Source organism: Cervus elaphus, chromosome 13 (genome assembly GCF_910594005.1).
Source record: "Cervus elaphus chromosome 13, mCerEla1.1, whole genome shotgun sequence".
Taxonomy (NCBI): Eukaryota; Metazoa; Chordata; class Mammalia; order Artiodactyla; family Cervidae; genus Cervus; species Cervus elaphus.
Genome location: NC_057827.1, coordinates 68,740,130 through 68,762,008, shown reverse-complemented (window position 1 = coordinate 68,762,008; position 21,879 = coordinate 68,740,130). Strand labels below are relative to the sequence as shown.

The 21,879-nt window shown below is 47.7% G+C and overlaps 2 protein-coding genes and 1 non-coding gene across 8 annotated transcripts in view; 1 reads left to right on the top strand and 2 right to left on the bottom strand.

The window, feature by feature from the left end:
* TECPR2 (tectonin beta-propeller repeat containing 2) overlaps positions 1-7,632 on the bottom strand; it is a 100,498-nt gene extending 92,866 nt beyond the window's left edge. For all 3 annotated transcript variants that reach the window (XM_043922597.1, XM_043922599.1, XM_043922600.1), the window contains exon 1: positions 7,482-7,632. The gene's annotated coding sequence lies outside the window, so the exon portion shown is untranslated. The remainder of the gene's footprint in view (positions 1-7,481) is intronic.
* Positions 7,502-20,726, top strand: LOC122706985 (cyclin dependent kinase 2 interacting protein). Of its 4 annotated transcripts, none has more exons than XM_043922606.1 (6): positions 7,704-7,744; positions 8,213-8,284; positions 11,386-11,554; positions 13,619-13,748; positions 19,010-19,139; positions 20,296-20,726. In XM_043922606.1, the coding sequence occupies exons 1-6, from the start codon at positions 7,738-7,740 to the stop codon at positions 20,496-20,498; spliced, it is 711 nt and encodes a 236-aa protein (XP_043778541.1). In that variant the 5' UTR covers positions 7,704-7,737; the 3' UTR covers positions 20,499-20,726. The 4 variants fall into 4 exon arrangements, with proteins under 4 accessions (XP_043778540.1, XP_043778541.1, XP_043778544.1 ...); XM_043922609.1 differs by lacking the exon at positions 7,704-7,744 and adding an exon at positions 7,764-8,091; XM_043922607.1 differs by lacking the exon at positions 7,704-7,744 and adding an exon at positions 7,764-8,119.
* LOC122707276 lies at positions 12,618-12,734 on the bottom strand. Its single transcript, XR_006344789.1, has one exon. It is a non-coding gene; the product is annotated as a U5 spliceosomal RNA (small nuclear RNA).
* Positions 20,727-21,879: the final 1,153 nt, after the last annotated feature.

Below are 21,879 nucleotides of genomic sequence, written 5' to 3'. Positions count from 1 at the left end.
AATAATTTCAAAATATTACCATTCATAAAACCAAAGTAAAACAACCCAATTGTCCATCAATTGATGAATGGATAAACAAAACATGGTATATCCATACAACAATATATTACTCAGCAATAAAAAGGAATGAAGTACTGATATACACTATAATATGATAAGCCTTGAAAACACTATGCCTAGTGAAAGAAGCCAGACACGGAAGACCATACATTGGATGATTCCACCAACATGAAATACGCAAATGGCGACAGTAAGCCAGTTTACAGACAGAAAGCAGATAAGTGACTGCCTAGAGGTGGGAGGAGAAAAGGGTGAGGGTGGGGATGGTTGCTAAAGGGTATGGAGTTTCTTTTTAGGGTGGTAAAATGTCTTAAAATTGATTGTAGTGGTGGCTGCTTAACTCTATGAATATCCTAAAAAACACTGAATTGGACATTTTAAATGGGTAATATACATGATGTGTGAATTCTCAATGAAGCTTTTACCAAAACAACAAGAAAGTATCAGCTCTCCAACACTCACTCAAGACAAAAAGCTTCAGTAAATCAAAAATAGAGGGGAACTTCCTCAACCTGATAGGAATATCTACCAAAAAATCCAACAACTAACATCATACTTAATGGTGAGAAACTCAAAGTTTCCCCAACTAAGACCAGGTACAAAGCAAGGATGTCCCCCTCTCACCACTCCTTTTCCATATCATACTGGAAGTTCTAACTAATACAAGAAGACAAGTAAGACTGAAAAAGAAGAAATAAAATTATCTCTGCAGATGACATGTTCATCTGTGTAGAAAATCCAAAATAATAAAACTCCTGAAACTAACAGCCAATTATAGCAAGGTTGCAGAATACAAGAGTAATACACAAAAGTCGATCACTTTTCTATATAGGAGCTATGAACAAGTGGAATTTTAAATTAAAAACACAGTTATCATTGACATTTGCATCCCCCCAAATAAAATACTTAAGTATAAATCGAACAAAATATGTAAAGAGCTATATAAGGAAAACTACAAAAGTCACAGGAATGAAATCAAAAGAACTAAATAAATGGAGAAGTATCCCATGTTCATAGTTAAGAAAATTCAATATTATCAAGATGTCAGTTCTTCCCAACTTGATTTAGATTCAGTGTAACCCCAGTAAGTTATTTTGTGGATATCAACAAAATAATTCTGAAGTTTTATAGAGAGTCAGAAGACCCAGAACAGCCAACACAATACTGAAGGAAAAAGAAAAAAAAGTTGGAAGACCGACATAATCTGACTGCAAAACTTACTATAAAGCACCAATTATCAAGATAGTGTGGTACTGGAGAAAGAACAAATGAATCTACAGAAGAGAAAGTGCAGATACAGACCGCATAAACATAGCCAACTGATCTCTGACAAAGAAGCAAAGGCAATACAATGGAGTAAAGATAGCCTTTTCAACAAATGGTGCTGGAACAACAGGACATCCATGGGGAGAAAGGTGAATCTAGACACAGAATTTACACTCTTCACAAAAATTAACTCAAAATGGATCACAGACCCAAATGTAAAACACAAAAACTATAAAACTTCCAGAAGGCAATATAGGAGAAAACCTAGATGACTTTGGGTATGGTGACGACATATTAGATACCACCACCAAAGGCAGGATCCATCAAAGAAGTAACTAATAAGCTAGATTTCATTAAAATTAAAAACTTCTGCTCTACAAAAGACTATGCAAATGAAGGAGAAGGCAAGTCACAGATTGGGAGAAACATATTTGCAAAATACTTACCTGATTAAGGGCTGCTATTCAAAATATACAAAGAACTTTTAAAACTCAAGAACCCAATTAAAATATGGGCAAAAGATCTTAATAAAACATTTTACCAAACAAGATATACAGTTGTCAAATAAGTCTATGAAAAGATGCTCCACATCATATGTCATCAGTAGAATGCAAATTAAAACAAGATACCACTATAAACCTAGTAGAATGGCCAAAATCTGTAATACTGACAACACCAAATACTGGTGAGAATGTGGGGCAACAGGAACTCTAATTCATTGCTGGTGAGGATGCAAAATGGTACAGCCACTTAGGAAGACAATATGAAGCGTTCTTATAAAGCTAAACATAATCTTATCATATGATCCAGCAATGCAGCCCTTGGTACTTATCTAAAGGAGTTCAAAACTTACATCCACACAAAACCTTCACCAGGATATTTATAGCACCTTCAATCATAATTGTAAAAATTTGGATGCAATAAGGATGTCCTTTAGTAACTGAATGAGTAAGCAAACTTTGGTACATCCAGACACTGGAATATTATTCAGCACTAAAAATAAATGGGTTATTAAATCATGAAAAGACATGGAGAACTTGAAGTGCACATTACTAAATGAAAGAAGGCAATCTAGGTTGGGAAGATCCCCTGGAGAAAGGAAAGGCTACCCACTCCAGTATTCTGACCTGGAGAATTCCAGGATCGCAAAGAGTCGGACACAACTGAGCGACTTTCACTTTCACTTTGAGGGAGTATAAGGAAACATCTGCAGCTTCCCCTCAGTTTTACTGTAAACCTAAAACAGCCCCGAAAAAGGGTTTTTTTTTAAAAGTTCTTTGAAAGAAATGGTGGCTCTCATATCACTCACCCTATTCAAAATTTTTCAGTGGGCTTCCCAGTGCTTTGAGAGTTAGCCAAATACCTTTCTGTGCCCGACAAGGCTCTGTGTGGTCTGACCCCTTCCTGGCTCCCCCATCGCACGTCCACCTCTGCCCACTCATCCTCTAAGCTCTGTCTCTACCACCCACTCACTCCCTCCTCTGGCTTCAGAACTGACTATCCTCCCTGCTCCCCACCACCATCCATCTCACTCCACACATCTGGCTTCAGAAAGACATCCCCTGACCAGACCACTGACAGTGTCCATCAGTCCCCACATCCCTCAACTTTTCATCTTGTCCTTCATAATTCTAATCACACTTTTAATTACTTTATTTGATAAACAGTTTAATGATCATCTCACTCATGACACTGTAAGCAACACAAATTCTCTCCTGTTTGCCAGTGAAAAGCCTAGTACCTAACAACACCTTTGGCATGGAGTAGATGTTCAATACCAATCTGCTGAATGAAAAAATTTAAGAAGTTAACTTCAGGTCTTACTGCAAAAGAATATTCTCAATCCAATCTTTAAAATCAATAATGCTTCCCTAGTCATGGATAGTTCCATTAAATACATAAAAATCACAACATTCTTCCTCAAGACAGGATAACTCCCTCCCCCATTATAACCACAATCCACACATCTAGAAGGTGGTAGCTGACTTCACACGGACTGATAGCACCGAAATACCTGATTGGCAGTTTTTAAAAATCATCCACCTGGTACAATGGTCTAAATCATCCACTTAGTACAATGGTTATAAGTTACCAAAGCACCCTGACAACTCTAATGGTTTAAGGATTCTCTCAAAAATCTCTAGGAAGTGATAGTCTCCCTGTTGTACAGTCTATTTTTAAAGTCTGGCTACAACACCCACGATTCTTTTAAGTGTTAAAATCTTATCAGTTCAGTTCAGTAGCTCAGTCATGTCACTCTCTGTGACCCCGAGGACTACAGCATGCCAGGCTTCCCTGTCCATCACCAACTCCCAGAGCTTGCTCAAACTTAGGTCCATTGAGTCGGTGATGCCATCCAACCATCTCATTCTCTGTCGTCCCCTTCTCCTCCCGCCTTCCAATTTTTCTCACCATCAGGGTCTTTTCCAATGAGTCAGTTCTTGGCATCAGGTGGCCAAAGTGTTGGGAGTTTCAGCTTCAGCATCAGTCCTTCCAATGAATATTCAGGACTGATTTCCTTTAGGATGGACTGGCTGGATCTCCTTGCAGTCCAAGGGACTCTCAAGTGTCTTTTCCAATACCACAGTTCAAAAGCATCAATTCTTTGGTGCTCAGCTTTCTTTATAGTCCAATTCTCACATCCACACATGACTACTGGAAAAACCATAGCTTTGACTAGACAGACCTTTGTTGGCAAAGTAATGTCTCTGCTTTTTAATATGCTGTCCAGGTTGGTCATAGTTTTTCTTCCAAGGAGCAAGCATCTTTTAATTTCATGGCTGCAGTCAGCATCTGCAGCGATTTCGGAGCCCAAAAAAATAAAGACTGTCAATTGTTTTCATTTTTTCCCCATCTATTTGCCATGAAGTGATGGGACCAGATGCCATTCTCTTAGTCTTCTGAATGTTGAGTTTTAAGCCAGCTTTTCCACTCTCTTCTTTCACTTTCATCAGGAGGCTCTTTAGTCCTTCTTCGCTTTCTGCCATTAGGGTGGTGTCATTTGCATATCTGATGTTATTCATATTTCTCCCGGCAATCTTGATTCCAGCTTGTGCTTCATCCAGCCCAGCATTTCTCATGATGTACTCTGCATATAAGTTAAATTAGCAGGGTGACAATATACAGCCTTGATGTCCTTTCGCAATTTGGAACCTGTCTGTTGTTCTATGCCCTGTTCTAACTGCTGCTTCTTGACCTGCATACAGATTTCTCAGGAGGCAGATAAGGTGGTCTGGTATTCCCATCTCTTAAAGAATTTTCCACAGTTTGTTATGATTCACACAAAGGCTTTGGCGTAGTCAATAAAACAGAAGTAGACGTTTTTCTGGATCTCTCCTGTTTTTTCGATGATCCAACGGATGTTGATAATTTGATCTCCAGATCCTCTGCCTTTTCTAAATCCAGCTTGAACATCTGAAGTTCATGGTTCACGTACTATTGAAGCATGGCTTGGAGAATTTTGAGCATTACTTTGCTAGCATGTGAGATGAGTGCAATCGTGTGGTAGTTTGAACATTCTTTGGCATTGCCTTTCTTTGGGACTGGAATGAAAATGGACCTTTTCAGTCCTAGACTGGCTGAGTTTTCCAAATTTCTTGGTATATTGAGTGCAGCACTTTCACAGCATCTTTTAGGATTTGAAATAGCTCAGCTGGAATTCCATCACCTCCACTAGTTTTATTCCTGGTGATACTTCCTACGGCCCACTTGACTTTGTGTAAAATCTTATGGCTGAGCATACTGAGATGGAGGCAGTCATTTACCTTTCAGATTAAATTCGGTCACTTCCCTATCTCAAGCCTGCTGGTTAGCCAGTGCTCAGAGGCTGCCGTCTGATCAAATCATGAAGCGGAGCATTTCAACAAGGCAGCCTGCATCCAGCTTCATCTCAGGCCACTCTTCCTTCCACATACCCCACACTGCAGCCACAGTAGCTTGCCACCACAGCCCAGAACACCCATGGTTTTTGCAAAGTCCCTTTCGCGCCTTCCCCCACACATATCTTGTAAGGACACACTGGCCACAGGAAGCCTGCAGACTCCCTCTGACACCTCGCTGGTCTCTCTCCGCCTTCACAGGACGCTATGAGGGCAGTGACCACATGCTTTGCTCTCAGTCCTCCTCCGTGGCTTCCTGCCAGTCTTCACCTACATCCTGCTCGTCTCCAAAGGACCACCAGGGAGTGTGGTACAATCAACACGTATCTGTTGAATTACTCTCTCTCTAAACACTGCCAGAATTCCTGAGGTATGACAGAACAACACAGAAAACCACTCCACATCACTTACATCCATCATTATGCAAAAATTCAATGGTCTCTTTATGTCTGGGGCCAAAGAATACATTCATTTAAAATTGACACACACTTTGAATGACAGCTCACTTCTGCCTCAGCAGTTCACAGAGCCATGAACTAGTCCTCTGGATTCTACCACGCTCTTATGCTCTTCTCTATCTAGACATCTCTCCAGGCCTGACTCCAGACTTGCTTCTGCTAGGAGTAACTGTTTTCCAATCCATTCTCCACTTTTCTAAGTTCAGTCAGCTGCTCTGCCTCATGCCTGCTTCCTTCCCTTTTCCCCACTAAGTTCCAGGAGCCATTTTGTCCAAACTACACAGAAGCTAAGATGAAATGAGGCCTTCCCCAAACTTAGTCTAGTTTCTCTTAGAGAAAAGGGAAAGCAAATCCAACAGGAGCCAATCTTGTGCTGAAAAAGACAATGTGACTACAAAGTATCTTAAACCTAACAAAAGCTCCTTACTAGTCACTCTTTCAGCAGAGGACCACCCTTATTCCACCACCAGCCTCCAAGCCAGTCCTGAAAACTGGAGCAGAGCATCCCCAGTACCTACACCTGCTGATTCTCAAGCTGGAAAATTCCCTGGGGGCAGGAGCTGGGTCTGCTTGGTCCACCACAGCATCTCTAGAAGCTGGTACTGTGGTTGACATAAAACAGGCCCCAAAAAACTACCTGCTGAATGAACCAACAAGGGATGTTAAAAAAAAAAAAAACCCAAACTTCAGAGCTTTATCAAGGTGCACTGCAGCTTCTAAGGGAGAGAAAGTACAAAGTGTTTTGCAGCTCAGGGGACCAGGAGGGCTGCTGAACACAAGGGCTACAATGACTTTGTCCCCAGATTCTGCCCATGCTGGGATCTGGGTTTGGGGATTTCCAGAACTCCTTTCCTTAAAAGTTTTCAAGACCTTGGCTACTAGGAGGAAGTCAAGTCCAAGTGCAACTGATCGCTCCAGCAGATAAGGCAAGGGTGCTGCCAGGCTGGTACCCCACACTCTGCCAACAAATGTTAACAGAAGCAATAGGACGGAATAAAATTCCTGAATCTCAGCAAGAAAAGGGATGAAGAACAAAAAAGCAGAGAAGAGAAAAGTAGGGTGTGTGGGTAAGGACCGCAGGGGCTAGCCAGCCTTTATTGAAATGCACAGCGCCGGTGCTGAGCAATTCACAAGCACTGACCCATTTAATCCTCTCACCCAGCCAGGGCTGGAAACTATTATCAATCCCTACTTTACTGACGATGAAACTCAAGTTAAAGGAGACATCACTTGCCCTGAGCACACAGCTAAGAAGGGGCAGTGCTATGGGACGGGTCTGACTCCGAGGTGCCGCAGAGTTCAACCTGCACTCACTATCTTGCCTGAGGCCTTAAAGGACTGAGAGGCGAGTCGCTCACTTATCCATTTAACGAACAGTTAATAGCATCGATTGGGTACGAGCCAAGGCCTGGTGCCAGGCGCTGGTGGGCGGATGAAGGGACCGGGACTGAGAGGCTGTGGGGGACAGGACACAGGGTTCCTCAGAAAGACCCTGGAGCTCGGCTCCCGGGCCCGGCGGGGTGCGAGGGCGCGGCCCGGCAGAGGGAAGGCGCGGAACCTGAGGGGCGAGCGAGCCGCGCGCGCGGGGCGGCGGACCCGCGGCGCCCAGAGGAGTGGGCGACGACGGCTCCCTCAGCCGGCCGCCCGCTTCTGCCCGGAACGGGGCCCGACGCTTCGTGCACCACGGCCACGGCCTCGGCCACCCGGCGCGGGCGAGGCGGGGGTCGGGAACGGGGGCGAGACGGGCAGTGAGACCCTGAGGCGCGGGAGCTCGGCTCGGGAGGGGAAGCGCGGGGCCGGGCGGCGTGGCGGGACTCACCTCCCGCGGCAGCCCCTCCGGACTCGTCGGCCCGGCAGGGCCGGAGGAGGTGGGGATGGACTCCGGGCCGCGGGGACTGCCGGGAGACCGTTCCCTGGGCAACGCGACGGGCACCGCCGAGGAACTGCCGGCTCCGCCGCCGGCTAGAGCGGCAGAGCCCTATCTAGGGGCGGTGGGCGTGTCGGAAGTGACGGTGCGGACTTCCGGTGCCGTGGGCGGGGCTTCGGGTCTCTTTCCCGGGATCCCTGCGGAAGGCATGGAAGGTGCGTGACAAGGGTCAGTTTCCCCAAGCTGAAGGGTGCGAGTGGTGCGGTTAGGTCTTGGAGCTGGACCCGCGGCCGAAGTCTCCCGAGCTGCGTGCCGATTCGTGCCTGGCCCCGGCACAGCCTCCGCAGTCGGCCTGGAAGTCAGTTTTGCCAAAATGATACAAAGGAGCGTCAGCAGATCCTGACACTGAAATTGTCGTTATAAATTAGCACCAGCAGATCGCTTTCCCTGAAATCCCGTCAGTCAGAGTTCCCGGCCACAGAGTTTCCTGCTTGTAATACAAGCTGTCATTCAGCGAGTGCTCACTGAGCCTCACCGCGATCCCTCGAAGTGTCATCAACAGGTGGGAAGTCGAGGCTTGGAGAAAATAAGTAAGATACTCGCTATACTGCTGTCCTGCTCTGTGGCTGATAACTGATCTCATTTGAGTTCCTTGAAGTCAGAGCGTTGTTTTTGGTTCCTAGATATGTGCTGTGTTATGGGGCAGACAGATGATGACTCTCACGTGCTCCTCGCCCGCAAGGAGCCCCTACTCGGTGAGGTAACTCCCTAGAAGATTGTGGTACAGGCGGTAAGAGGTTTTTTTCTCCGTTTAACACGTTCTGGTCAGCACCTACTATGTGCTGAGGGCTTCGTTTGTGGCTCAGCTGATAAAGAATCCGCCTGCAATGCGGGAGACCTGGTTCGAACCCGGGGTGAGGAAGACCCCATGGAGAAGGGAACAGGCTACCCACTCCGGTATTCTGACCTGGAGGATCCCATGGAATGTATAGCCCGTGGGGTCACAAAGAGTTGGACAGGACTGAGTGACTTTCCTTCACCATGTGCTGAAACTGTAAGAGGAAACAGGACAGCCTTAGTCACGACTGTGGTGGAACTTAGTCTGTCAAGGAATGTATTAGGCATTAAACAAGCAAGTACACTGCACAGGTGAGTGTCATGAATGAAGCTTAATGAAGTCGAGGGTGTTCAGGTATAGAGTGCAGTGAGTCCTAACCTAACCTTGGGATCCAAGAAGACTTCTTTGTGGAAGTGACTTTCTAAAAACCCACATCGGGTCATGTAGCTACTCAAAGCTTCCAGCTTGCTTTTCATTGACTTGGAATAAACCCAAACGTCTTATCTTGGCCTCTAAGTTTCTGGCTGTCTTGACTGCCTCCTCAGCTACTACTCCCTCTCCTTTTCATTCTAGCCACATAGGTCTTGTTTCACACTCACCAAGCTCATTCTCACTTAGGGTCCTTGCTGTTGACTTCTCATCATTTAGGTTTCAGCCTAAATGACAGTGTCTTCGGGGTTCACTCAACACAAGATCCTGTTTTATTCTCTGGTGTTTATGATATATAACTAATGATCATAGGGACTTCCCTGGCGGTCCAGTGGTTAAGACTCAGTGCAGGGGACTTGTGTTCAGTCCCTGGTCTGGGAACTAAGACCTCACATGCTGCATGGTGCAGCCAAAAAGAAAAAAAAACCTGATGATCACCTAATTGTTATCCACCTCCTCTTTGGAAAGTAAGTTCCATGAAAATGGTCCTGGTCTATGTAGTTTGCTCACTTCCTCCCCCATGTCTGGTGTAATGTAGGCACTCAGCAAATACTGGACAGTTGTCTAAATAAAAAGTGAATGAAAAAAATCAATGATATTTAAAAGTGAAGCTCCTGGGTAGCCTAAGGATGGGGGCTGGTTGTCAAGGGGGACCACCCATGTGATTAGAGTTGTAACTTTCAGTCCCACCCACCCTAACCACCATCTCCAACTGGGGGAGAGAGGCTGGAGTTAAATCAGCCCCAGCGGTGACTCATTTAATCAGTTGTGCTCATGTAATGAAGCCTCCATAAAAAACCAAAAGTGAAGGGTTGTGAGAATGTTCAGGTTGGTGAGCAGGTGGGGGTGCAAGGAGAGCGCTCTGCTCCCCTGCCCGCCTGCGTTGCGTCGCTCCCATCTGGCTCCCCCTGGTAGCCTAGTAAGGAGAACGTTTTCCTGAGTTCTCTGTGAGCCACTCTAACAAGTTAATCAAGCCTCAGGAGGGGGGCCTTTGGAACCTCTGATCTATAGCCTGTAGGTCAGAGGCACAGGTGGCAACCTGGACTTGAGGCTGGCATCTGAAGTGGAGGGAGAGGAGAGGAGTCTTACAGGACTGAGCCATTAACCTGTGGAATCTGTTGCTGACTCCCAGTAGACAGTGTCAGGGTTGAGTGCATTGCTTGGTGGTGGTGGAAAAAACATTGGAGAGGCCCTTGCGGTAACACATACTGTGTTGGATACTTGCCATATGCCAGGCCCTCACAGCTTTGCGTATATTATTTCATCTTCACATCAACTCGGAAGTAGATGTGGTTTATCCCCATTTTACGGATGGACACTTTGAGGCCACGAGAGGTTAACTAACTTACCCAAGATTGCACAGGTGGCTGTAACAGCTGGGATTCAAACCCAGTCAGTCTGGTCTTTAGAATCTAGACTCCAACCTATTGTGTGTCCTGGATTCCTAAGGACCTCTCTGAGAATTTGGACCTTATCCTGTGGGTCATGAGATGCCTTTGTAGGATTTTTTTGGTTTTTAAGGCTGTGTTCTGTCTTAGTTGCAGCATGAGGGATCTTCGATCTTCATTGCAGCATGCAGGATCTTGATTTGTGGCATGTGGGATCTAGTTTCCTGACCAGGGCTTGAACCTGTGCCACCAGGGAAGTCCCTGAGGGATTCTAAGTAGAGAAGAAGAGAGGGATGGGAGGGCCAGACAGCCTGAGTGGTCTGGGTGTTGCTTTCCACAGGAGCTGGGGTCTGGGTGAGTCCCAGTGTATGGACAGCATTATTCTGAGGAAGGAAAGAACTTTCTAGCAGAGAGATCTGCACATGCAGAGAACTTTTCAAGAGTTGCCAGTAGTTGATTTTAGCTAGTGATTGAGAGGCTTCAAGGTGGGGCTGCAGTGAGGCCCAGAGGGAGCCAGGTCCTGAAGGAGTTTGGACCTCCTCCTGTGTTGGCAGCGTCGAGACCATCACTGCGTCTCTGGGGTCCAGTCTTGTCAGTCTTGGAGTGGCTAGCACCAGTTTCCCACAGGGCTCAGAGCAAATGCCGGGTATCAGAGTGCCTGAGGCTAGAGAATGGGAGTGCCAAGGCAGGGGCGTCAGAGCCTGGCAGCAGAAAGCTACAGCTCTGCCTCCATCCCGACCTTTGCAAGTGGTCAGAGTGCTCGCAATGTGGGAGACCTGGGTTCCATCCCTGAGTTGGAAAGATCCCCTGGAGAAGGAAGTGGCTACCCACTCCAGAATTCTTGCCTGGAGAATTCCATGGACAGAGGAGCCTGGCAGGCTACAGTCCATGGGGCCACAAAGAGTTGGACACGACTGAGTGACTTTAACATTCACATCAGAGTGCTCGGGGTGAGAGTGTGGAGCCATTATGCTTCGAGAGAACTCGGCTTTATCTGCCAAGACTTTAAAGGTAGAAACAATTCTCTTTGTCTCATCCCAGGAACTTTCACATTCATCCGCGTGTCTTCGTTTCAACAACACGATCTGTCCTGTCTATGTAGTGTTTTAGATAGTCTCACTGTCGCACATCATAAGGACCATTTTCCCCCCAACTGTGATCATGAATTTCACAAAGTGATGTTTCTCTTCCTCCCTGTCAGGAAAGACTCTCGGAACTGTAACGCCAAGAAAACCTGTCTTATCTGTCAGTGCAAGAAAAATTAAGGACAATGCGGCCGACTGGCATAATTTAATCCTGAAATGGGAAACCCTCAACGATGGAGGTTTTGCTACTGCAAGCAATATTGCCAACATGAAAATCAGTTTGTTGTAAGTACTGGCAGAACATGTTCTGTGCGCTTAGCGGGTTGGGCACACATTTCATGGGCGTCTTTTAGAGTGGGCCGGGTGGCCTCCAGCAACATGGATAAATAAAGCAAACAAGCAACTGATAAAACAATGCACACAGGTATGAAATGTACGTGCATTTTAAAAACAAAATTATGCTACAAATTGTTCGTGGTTACATCTGCATGTCAAATGATCAAAGTGGATTGGGAGGAGACAGACTGAGGCGCTGGTACCTTCTAGGAGGACTGAGTGGGACGGTAGGGCAGGTACCACTTCATCTCCAGAGTGCTGCGTTTTATTTCTGCGGTGTTGTGACTATCACTAGAAAATACATAGATTTGGTCTTTTTGTCCCTGTTCTTGGCACATGGCTCTTAAAACCCTTATGATTTCCTTAGGGACCCGAGCTATGGAAGACTCTTTAGTTATAGTAATATTTGTTCTTTGGTCCTCCAGTTCCTGAATTAGCTCCAGAAAGATTAAGGAGTGCCCTGTGGTCATCACAGGCCCCTTTCTAAGACGTCCGAGCCTGTGTTAATAACGGGGCCTTTGGAAAACCCCTCAGAAGGGGGATACCAGCCGTGTGATTGGAGTTGACACTGTCAGACCTGCCCCCTCACCTGCACTCTGGGGAGGTTGAGTTAATCAGTGACGGCCAAGCATTTAATCAATTGTGGCTTCATAAGGAAGCCTCCATAAAAACCCAGGACAGGGTTTGGGTAGCTTCTAGGCTGGGGACCTGAACGCTTCCCTGTGCCCTTACCCCAGATGCCACAGGGAAAGAAGCCCCTGGGCTTGAGACCCTCCCAGACCTTGCCCTGGGTGTCTCCCTATGGTGACCAGGAGTCAGACGTGGAGTGGGGTGCTCAGAGCTCCCCATGCTGGAGTGTGATTTCCCTTAGCAAGTTCTTTTAAAAAGACAAAAATATTATGAAGAAACTGTTTTTGCCAGTTCTGATTGAAAGATTTGCTTTATTATTCTTTGCACTTCCTATATATATGTTTTTAGTGTGGGTGTTTTTGTTTTTGTTTTTGTTTTAATCAGCCTGGCTTACGCAAGGCCTCAAAAAATTTAGTCAAGACTCAAGCTTGTTCCTACCCATGGAAATATTTTAGTAAAAGGCGAAAGATTTAAATGACCTGAAGAGAAACATGAGTGAGGATCTATATATAACAGTTTTAATTTCTCAAAGCTGCATATCTTTGTCTACTGGCCGGAGTCTAGAGTCTTAACTTCTTGGACTGGACCCCTGGCCCTCGCCAGCTCTCCCAAGCACATCAGATATGTCAGCCCTCTGGTCCCCTTCTCCTGCTCAGCAGGTTCCATGAGGCAGCTCTTACCTGACTACATAAGGTGCTCTCTGAAGTTGGAGGTGGGGGGCGGGATCCATTGGGAGTTTGGGACTGACACATACACGCACACTACTGTAAATAAGATAGATAACTAATAAGGACCTACTGTGTAGCTCCGGGAACTCTCTGTAATACTCTGTAATGGCCTAGATGGGAAAGGAATCTAAAACAAGAGTGGCTCTTTGTCTGTGTGTGGCTGATTCACTTGCTGGGCAGTGGAAACTACCACAGCATTGTAAATCAAGGATGCGCCAAAAACTTTTTTTAAACTTTTTGGACTACAAAATGAACAACAACGAGAAGATCTTCTCTGATAATCTAATGTTTCATTTTTTCACTTAAATGTTGACTGTGGAGCCACTAGATTAATTTCAGGTGCCGTGGGTCGCAGCTTTCCATTTACAAAACGCGTTCCTAGCTGGCAGGCTCTGAGGAAATGACCGTGTCCTGCCCACTGAGGCCGCCACAGGGCTGGATTGAACTGACTTTGTCCTAGGGCAGACTCGAACAGCAGATGGGCATATTCCTCGTGTACGTAAATAGCATGTAAACATAATGATGTGAAATGACACCGGTGGGAACGGTCAACGATGACGCGTGTACACGGATGTTGAGTTTTCTAGGGTTCACCCTAAGGAAGGGAGGCGACCTCACGGCGTGTGTTCTGTTCCCGCTTTTCCACCTGGTCCAGGAGCAGAGACAAGATAGAATTAGAGAGCAGCGGCCTGGCTGCCGACGACGCTGCAGAAAAGGAGCACCCGGAATACAGCAGGGAGCTGGAGGCGCTGTGTGAGGAGCTGCAGACCACCCTGGACGGCTTGGTAAGGGGCCGCCCCCATCCCCGGGGCCGGGTGTGCACAAATGCCCGGCGGCGTCCCACACTGCCGTTCGCCAGGATTCTCTCTGTCCCCCCTCCACCTCCTCTTTGGTCTCTCGCTCTGCCTGCCCCACAAACCTTGTTTCCGAGATGCTGTCCTGACCTTCCTTCTGGTCGGCGTGTCGCAGGGGCTCCCGGTTCCCCACAGGAAGCTGATTAGGCTTGGGGGACTCTTGCCTCTATTTGGAGGCCGGCCGGAGGCGAGTGGGCATAACTGCGTTCCAGCAGAGCTCTATTTACGGACACTGAACTGTGAATTTCATATAACTTTCATGTGTCACATGAAATATTCTGCTTTTGATTTTTTTTTTTCCAACCACTTAAAAATGTAAAACCCATTCTAAGCTCAAGGGATGCACAAAAATAGACCGAGCTGGATCTGGCCTGAGAGCCCTGATCTCGTCCATAAGGGATGCTCTAAAGTGTTTAACTCAAGGCTGGATGTCGGTACCTACCACACTAGCCATCACGTGGATGAAACACATCTCAGCCAGACACAGGGATAGGGTTTCACACATCTTCAACACAGGTAACTAAAGCTGCTCCACAAAGAGCATCTATATATTCTAACATTTCTTGATGTAAGTGTTTCTAATGCTTTACATGCTTCCTTATCTTTTTAAACAGCATATGTCGAGTATCACTGTATTTCTTCAAGATACCACTTGTTCAAAGTTAGGATTCCACCTATTAAAAGGCAGACTATAGGTTTATAAGTTTTTCAGAAAAGAAGCACATCCATTATAAGGTGTAATGGTTTCTGAAACATGAAAATGAGAAAAATAAATAGGGCACTGAGGACATCTTGGTGGTTTCGCTTTTACTTTGATCGAAAGGCACTACTGACTTCAGAATATGTTGCCATGCGGGGGGCTGTTGGTCTCTAAGTAAACGATTAGCGTTTGTAATTGTCCTGTCTTGTGACACCGCCTTCGGGTTGTGCTGTGATAAGAAACACTTGCCCGCCTGCCCAACCCCTTGCACGTGGTGCTCGAGCAGAAACAGGACAGGTCTGTGTCATCAGTCACTACATTCTAAGCCCCACTCCTAGGAAGGCTGGAGGAAAAGGTGTCTGGGCCTGGTGTTTTCTTTGTCGTATCTCCACGTTCACTGCGGCGTCTCCAGTAATTGGGTAATTGACCTCGGCTTCTGGACCTAGGCTTCTTGAATTAACACAGGCAGAGTAATCAGTCAAATTTCCAGAAAAATCCAATTGAAAACTGACCACGTGTATTTTTTTTTTCCCCCACATTAACCCATTTGACTATGGCAAGTGGTTTTGTTTGGACAAAACACCAGTGCACACGTTGCTTGGAAGAGAAAAAACTGGAGGGCTGAGTTCCTACACTGAAATGTTTATTTCCTGGTCACACTTAGCTCTTAATTGTCAGTTCTTGTTGTTTCGTTGAAGTCTAGCTGGTTTCCAACGCTGTGTTCCTCTGTGCTCCAAAGCAGAGTGGTTCAGTTATACATATGTACACGTCCTCTCTTACATCCTTTCCCATGATGGTCTGTTACGGCATTTAGAATATAGTTCCATGTGTGTATTGAAATGCTTTACACAAAGTTAAGCACATGCAGCCGGGCAGTCGTCTGTTGGTTCAACGTGACAACACTCGCACCAGAGCATCATCATCCGTGGCCTACCAGCTCCCTCTCTGCACAAAACATCTCACAGAATCCCCCAGCTGGATCAGAACGAGAAACACTTCGGACACATGCTAACGTGACTTTTAACGAGGTGTAAAAACCCTGGGAAGGATTTTGTTTCTAAATGCCATTTGGCTTTCTTTAGCAGGTACGTCCCTCATTTATAGACTTCCCTGGTGGCTCAGACGGTAAAGCGTCTGCCTACAATGAGGGAGACCCGGGTTCAATCCCTGGGTCAGAAAGATCCCCTGGAGAAGGAAATGGCAACCCACTCCAGTATTCTTGCCCGGAGAATCTCATGGAAGGAGGAACCTGGTGGGCTACAGTCCATGGGGTCGCAAAGAGTCGGACACGACTGAGCGACTTCACTTTCACATATGCACACCACGCTGGGGAAGGAGGGCTTGGGCAGGAACCAGGGGAAGAGGCGTTCGCCTCCCGTTTCAGGCAAGTCAGGAGTGACTGACTGGTTTTGCTCGTGCCGGCCCAGTTCTCCCTGTTCTCGCGTGGCTGTCTGGAGCCACGGGACCCCGTTCCCCAGCCCCGCTGACCGCGCAGAGGGGCGGCCTGGGAGGGTGTCAGACCTGAGTCAAGGTCCAGAAAACCCAGCCTGATGGGCTGAGCAGGTGACACGTCCTGTCCCCGGCCCCTCCACCCACAGCAGGTGGCCTGGCAGGGCAGCCGAAAGTGGCTGCTAGTTTTGAGGTGACCGCATGCCCCACAGTGGCCCTAGTTCCCAAGGCCTTCCTTCAGACAGAGCCTGGGCTGCCCATGGGTGCTAGTTGTCAGGCCCCAAAGTTCTGTGCCCCAGTGGATTTATTCTGTTTTAAATGGAATAAGTGGTTCGAAGGACGTCCCTGGTGGTGCAGCGGTTAGGACTCAAGTTTTCACTGCTGTGGGTTGAATCCCTGGTTGGGGAGCTAAGATCCTGCAAGCTGCATAGCATGGCCAAAAAGAAATAAAGTAGTTTGAGAATTAGCCCTCACTCAGTTTCAAAACCAAAGTTGATGTTATGAGGATATTGATATCACTATTCCTGTTTTCCTCCAGCCTTTGGAGAGAATGGTTTCCCGGGCTTGACTTGGCCTTGAATCTGACCTTGGTGGGGGGTGGAGGTATCCGTGTCCGTCAGCTGGACGAACATTTCGCAGTGAGGGCTGTTGCCGTTAGGAGGGACATGGAGCCGCGAGCGTGTCACTTCGGGGCTGCGCGCATGTGACTTTGGTGTCGTTACTGATGAACGAGCCCCGGGTGGAGCTGGCCCCTCCGGCCCAGGCTCGAGTCTCCCGGGTTCCCTTTGCTGTCCTTGGGTTGTCAGTTCCTCTTAGCGTTAGGTGGCAGTGGGGAGCTGCCTCGGGATGCAGAGGGCAGGGCTGGGGATTGGGTGTCCTTCCCGAGCTCAGCAACCTTGAGAATTTTCCCAGCTGTCATCCGGAAATGATGAGTCCTACCCCCTGGGGTTGGGCCAAATGAAATATCGAACCTGGAAAGATTTGGGAACAGAGTCTGGTCCTTTAAAAATTAATGTTAGCTAAATTTAGTGCAGTCGCTTCAGAGGTAGTTGGAGAGCGCTCAAAGGACCAAGTGTAGGGAGTTAAGGTTCTGACGACTGATAGAGCTTGCCTTACACACACACACACACACACACACACCACCACCCCCCCGTGTATATAAAGCTAACTCCATACTTGGGACCTCGAGTTGTGGTCCAGTAGACCTGCGATGGAGCTTCCCAGGTGGCCTTAGTGGTAAAGAACCTGCCCGCCAATGCAAGAGACGTGAGAGACACGGTTCGACCCCTGACTTAGGAAGATCCCCTGGAGGGGTGCATGGCAACCCACTCCAGTATTCTTGCCTGGAGAATCCCAGGACAGAGGAGCCTGGTGGGCTACAGTCCGTGGGATCACACACAGTTGGACGAGACTAGAATGACTAAACACGGACGCACACAGACCTGTGCTGCTGAAATCTGAAAGCTTGGTCCCTGCACACGTGTGTCTTACTTCACAAACGCTGACGTAGCTCCAACCAGGCCCCCGTGTCAGTGGGCACTCTGTCGGGCCGGTCCCGACAGCAAGCTCCTGACGTGCACCGAGGCACCGTCAGCGCCTCGTGGCCACTGCCTCCTCCCTGTGTGCTGGGCTGCCTTTCGTTATTACAGTTTTATCAACAAGGAAACCAAGCCTCAGAGGTTTCAGTGAACTTGAAACCAAGCAGGACGACGGAAGCCTTTCTGTCCCGCCTTTCTGGTTTGTAGGCAAGAACCCAGTCTCGAGACCTGCCTGGTGGTCCAGTGGCTAAGACTCCGCGCTCCCCGTGCAGGGGACCTGGACTGGGGACTAGATCCTGACCGGGAAACTAGATCCCACATGCCAAAGCTACAGATCCCATGTGCTGCAGAGAATTTCAGAGATCCCTAGCACCGCAGCTAAGACCTGGCACAGCTAGATAAATAAATACGGGGCTTCCCTGGTGGCTCAGTGGTAAGGAATTCGCCTGCCAAGGCAGGAGACACGGGTTCGATTCCCTCATCTGGGAAGATCCCACATGCTGCCGAGCAGCTAAGCCCGTGAGCCACAGCTCCCGAGCCTCTGCTCTAGAGCCCATGCTTGGCAACAAGAGCAGCCCCTGCAGTGAGCAGCCCGGGCACCACAACTAGAGAGCGCCCCCCACCCGCTCGCTGCAACTAGAGAACAGCCCGCACCGCAGCAAAGACCCAGCACAGCCAAAAATCATTACATACGATTGTAGTGAATAAAGAAATTAAAAAAAAGACTCCAGCCTCCCTGACCTTCCCTGAGTTCCAAAGGGTGGATTCCAGCCGTTGCTAATTCAGAGAGGAGCAGTCAAGAAACTACTTGAGGCAGGATTAAAGGAACCAGAGAAGCTCATCAAGATAAGACCAGACCACCTGAGCCCAGGCCCTACACACACCCTGATCTTATTGGCAACCCCACCCCTTGAACGTGGCTGTAAAACTCCTCGTGAAATACTCCTGGGCTGTGGACACAGTTTTTCAGGGCAAGAGGCTGCCATGTCCCCCTTTGCCTGGCAAAGCAATAAAGCTATTCTTTTCTACCTCACCCAAAACTCTGTCCAAGACTTGATTCAGCACTGGTGCACCGAGGCTGAGTTTTGGGCATCAAACTCAAAGGCAGTTCCCCAGAGTCAGAGTGAGCTCATTAAATGCCTCTTCTGTCTCTCATTCCGTAAAAGGGAGAGCCTGCCTTTCCACCCGTCTAGGCCTTTGGTGCCAAAAAATGAGTGATATTCAGAGAGCTCAGTGAGGTGGGACTCAGCAAGCTTCCCCTTCTCCAGCATTGGAGATCCAGGGTTTATTACTGAAGTAATACAAACTTGTGAAATCGAAGCAACCGTTTACCTCCATCTCCCAGGAAATATGCTGCACACAGAGTGAATGGTGTTGAATTATTGGACTTACATCTCAACGTCTCAGCAGACTTACATTTCTTAGCCTTGAAATCTTCAAAGTTACTGAATCTAAGACTGAATTTCAAATAATATTCTCATAGTCTAAGTTAATATCTTTTTCAGGCCAAAATACAGATGAAGATGGAAAAGCTGTCTTCAACCACCAAGGGCGTTTGTGAACTAGAAGATTACCATTACGGGGAGGAGAGAAAACGCCCCCCCCTCTTCCACACGTGGCCCACAGCCCATTTTTGTAAGTGGTTCTTTCTGCCTTATTTTCAAGGGTAGATCATGAGAGCATTTCATGCCATTTAGATCTAGCCCTCTAAAGCTGACAGACTTTGATTGAATTGACAAAACTCAATTCAGGAGGATCCATTGGGAGGGAGGGAGATGGAGGCATCTTAGATGAGCGTTTCTTCTTGGCTTTAATTACCTACTAATTACCTACTTTCCAAAGACTCATTGGAAAAGCTGCTGATGCTGGGGGAGATTGAGAAGCAGGAGGAGAAGGGGAGAACAGAGAATGAGATGGTTGGATGGCATCACCGACTCAATGGACATGAGTTTGAGCAAGTTCCCGGAGATGGTGAAGGGAAGCCTGGCGTGCTGCAGTTCATGGGGTCACAGAGTCGGATATGTCTTAGCGACTGAACAACAATCAGCAGAGAATATTAAACATCATTAGAGACCCATGAAGCAAGCTGCCATTAGTCCTTTAAAGCCAATGGGTAGAATGAACTTAGCCTCCTCAGCAGAGGTAGAGTTTTTTTTTTTTTTGTAGAAAGCTAGGTTTTCACTTTTTGTTTAGCTTTGTTTAAAAAGTAAGTGGGGGTCACTTTAGCCTGCCCCATGGAGAAAGGCTGCTGGGAAAACAAACTCCATTACTTAAGTTGTGCAGTAAGGACTGTTTTTAGTTTTATTAGTTTAAAAGAAGGGCTAAACTATTTAATGTTGCTTTGAGACCTCACTTCTAAATAAGGGAGAAAAGGGTAAAATCACCTAATGTAAGGTGTTCATTGAATAGTGTCAGTTTGAGGTGAATGTGCTCTGTGTAGTGACTGAGGCTCCTAAGAACTGCGCAGAAAAGGTTACAGCTGCTCTTTAATCCCGTGACACTCTTTTCCCTTCTTATCTGACCCTAACCTACACTGGCCGAAGTCCACCTTCCTCCCAGTTCTGCTGCTGACTCTGGCTTTTAACGCGCAGCTTTTCAAAGTCCCTGGTGGTCCAGTGGTGAGGACTTGGTGCTTCCACTGCAGAGGGCATGGGTTCCATCCCTGGTCCGGGAACTAAGATCCCATAAGCAGCACAGCAAGGCCAAAAAAACTAAAATAGCAGCGGGTCATCCCAGCCTCGGGCTCCCCCCAGCAAATGCCGCTGTTCGAGGGGGCTCGCGTTTCTTGCAGACGAGGTCTCCCGCAAGCTCTCCGACATGTATGGCCGGGAGCTCCGCCTGAAGCGCGTGGTGGTGGAGCAGCTGGCACACGCGACCGACCGCGACCTCGCCCTCAGCTACCTGTCCATGTGGCTGCACCAGCCTTACCTGGAGGGCAGCAGCAGGCTGCTTCTGGAGAGCATGCTGCTGGAGACGGGGCACCGCGCGCTGTGACCTCCCGCGCCCCCCGGCGGACACACTCAGGTGGGCGCTGGGCGGTACCCCGGGATCACGCCCCCCGGCTGCACCCCGCAGTCAGGCCCTGTGCTTGATCCTTCCACCCGCTCTCTGCGGCCTCGCCAGACACACTGATTGCTGCCTGCCGTCCACCTTGTCTGCACCTGTTGTGAATGTGGCATCTATGAAGACTTCTGCATGAAATAAATGAGTTCCTCAACTAAATGAGTGATCTGGTTTTTGTCAATTAGGTCTATTTTACATAGATTCCACTTGTGTAGAAAATCCCTGGCTTAATATCTGTATTGTTAAAATTGGGGCTGTATTAGCTTTGTAACTACAACTAAAATAGGTGGCGCTAGTGGTTAAGAATCTGCCTGCCAACGCAAGAAATGTAAGAGATTTGGGTTCAATTCCTGGGCTGGGAAGATCCCCTGGAGAAGGAAATGGCTACCCACTCCAGTATCCTTGCCTGAAAAATTCCATGGACAAGAGGATCCTGGTGGGCTACAGTCCATGGGGTCACAAAGAGCCGGACACGACTGAGTGCAGATTAGCTTTGTAATTACAAGTAGTGCCTAGAATACCTGAGAGGTCACTGAGTAAAGATCAGCGTCATGCAAATGAAAACTAGCTACCAAAACACTGCCCTGTCTTTGTTCTTAGGCCACGACTGGCCATGCGAAGTGTCTTCCATGTCCTTCTGGTTTAAATCCTATAGTTTGGCAATATTTGCAACCAGATATTGGGGGTCAGTTCTGCCATTGCTCCCCCAGAAACAGAAGTCTGAGAAACTTCATGCTATGTGATACGGGATGTGTCTCATGACATTGAAGTCCTAGCAGCTCAGGAACAAGTGCTTCCCAGGCAAAGAAAGAAAATATTCCAAAAATAAAAGACTTTATGTATAATGGGGGTGTATTTGGAGTGAATCTCACTGTAAGTTGGCATGTGCAAAGCATTCCAAAGCAGCATTTCTTAGAACTTCTTGTTCCTCTCCTTTGCAGTATTTATTAAAACCCAACCATCACAATAGTAGTCCGTCAGATGTCCTGCAGCCTGGAAACGGCCTGGCTGGCATTCGGCAGAAGGGGCATCCTGCCCCCAGGGCTCCCTGCCGCTGTCCCAAGCCAGGTGGGTGGGACCAGCCCTCCTTGGAGGCATGGATCAGGTTTTAGGATTGGGATGGGGTGTGGTACTTAAAAAAGAGTAAATGTTCTTCAGGGGAGACACTGAAGAACTGCTCGGCCTTTGGAGGACAGACATTCCCTGTCTTCTCAGCACCTCATCCACGGACACCCTGGTTGCCCGGGAGAACTAATGGGAATGAACGATGCTGCTGATGCTGAAGCCCAGCCTCCGTGCACCAGCACGGAAC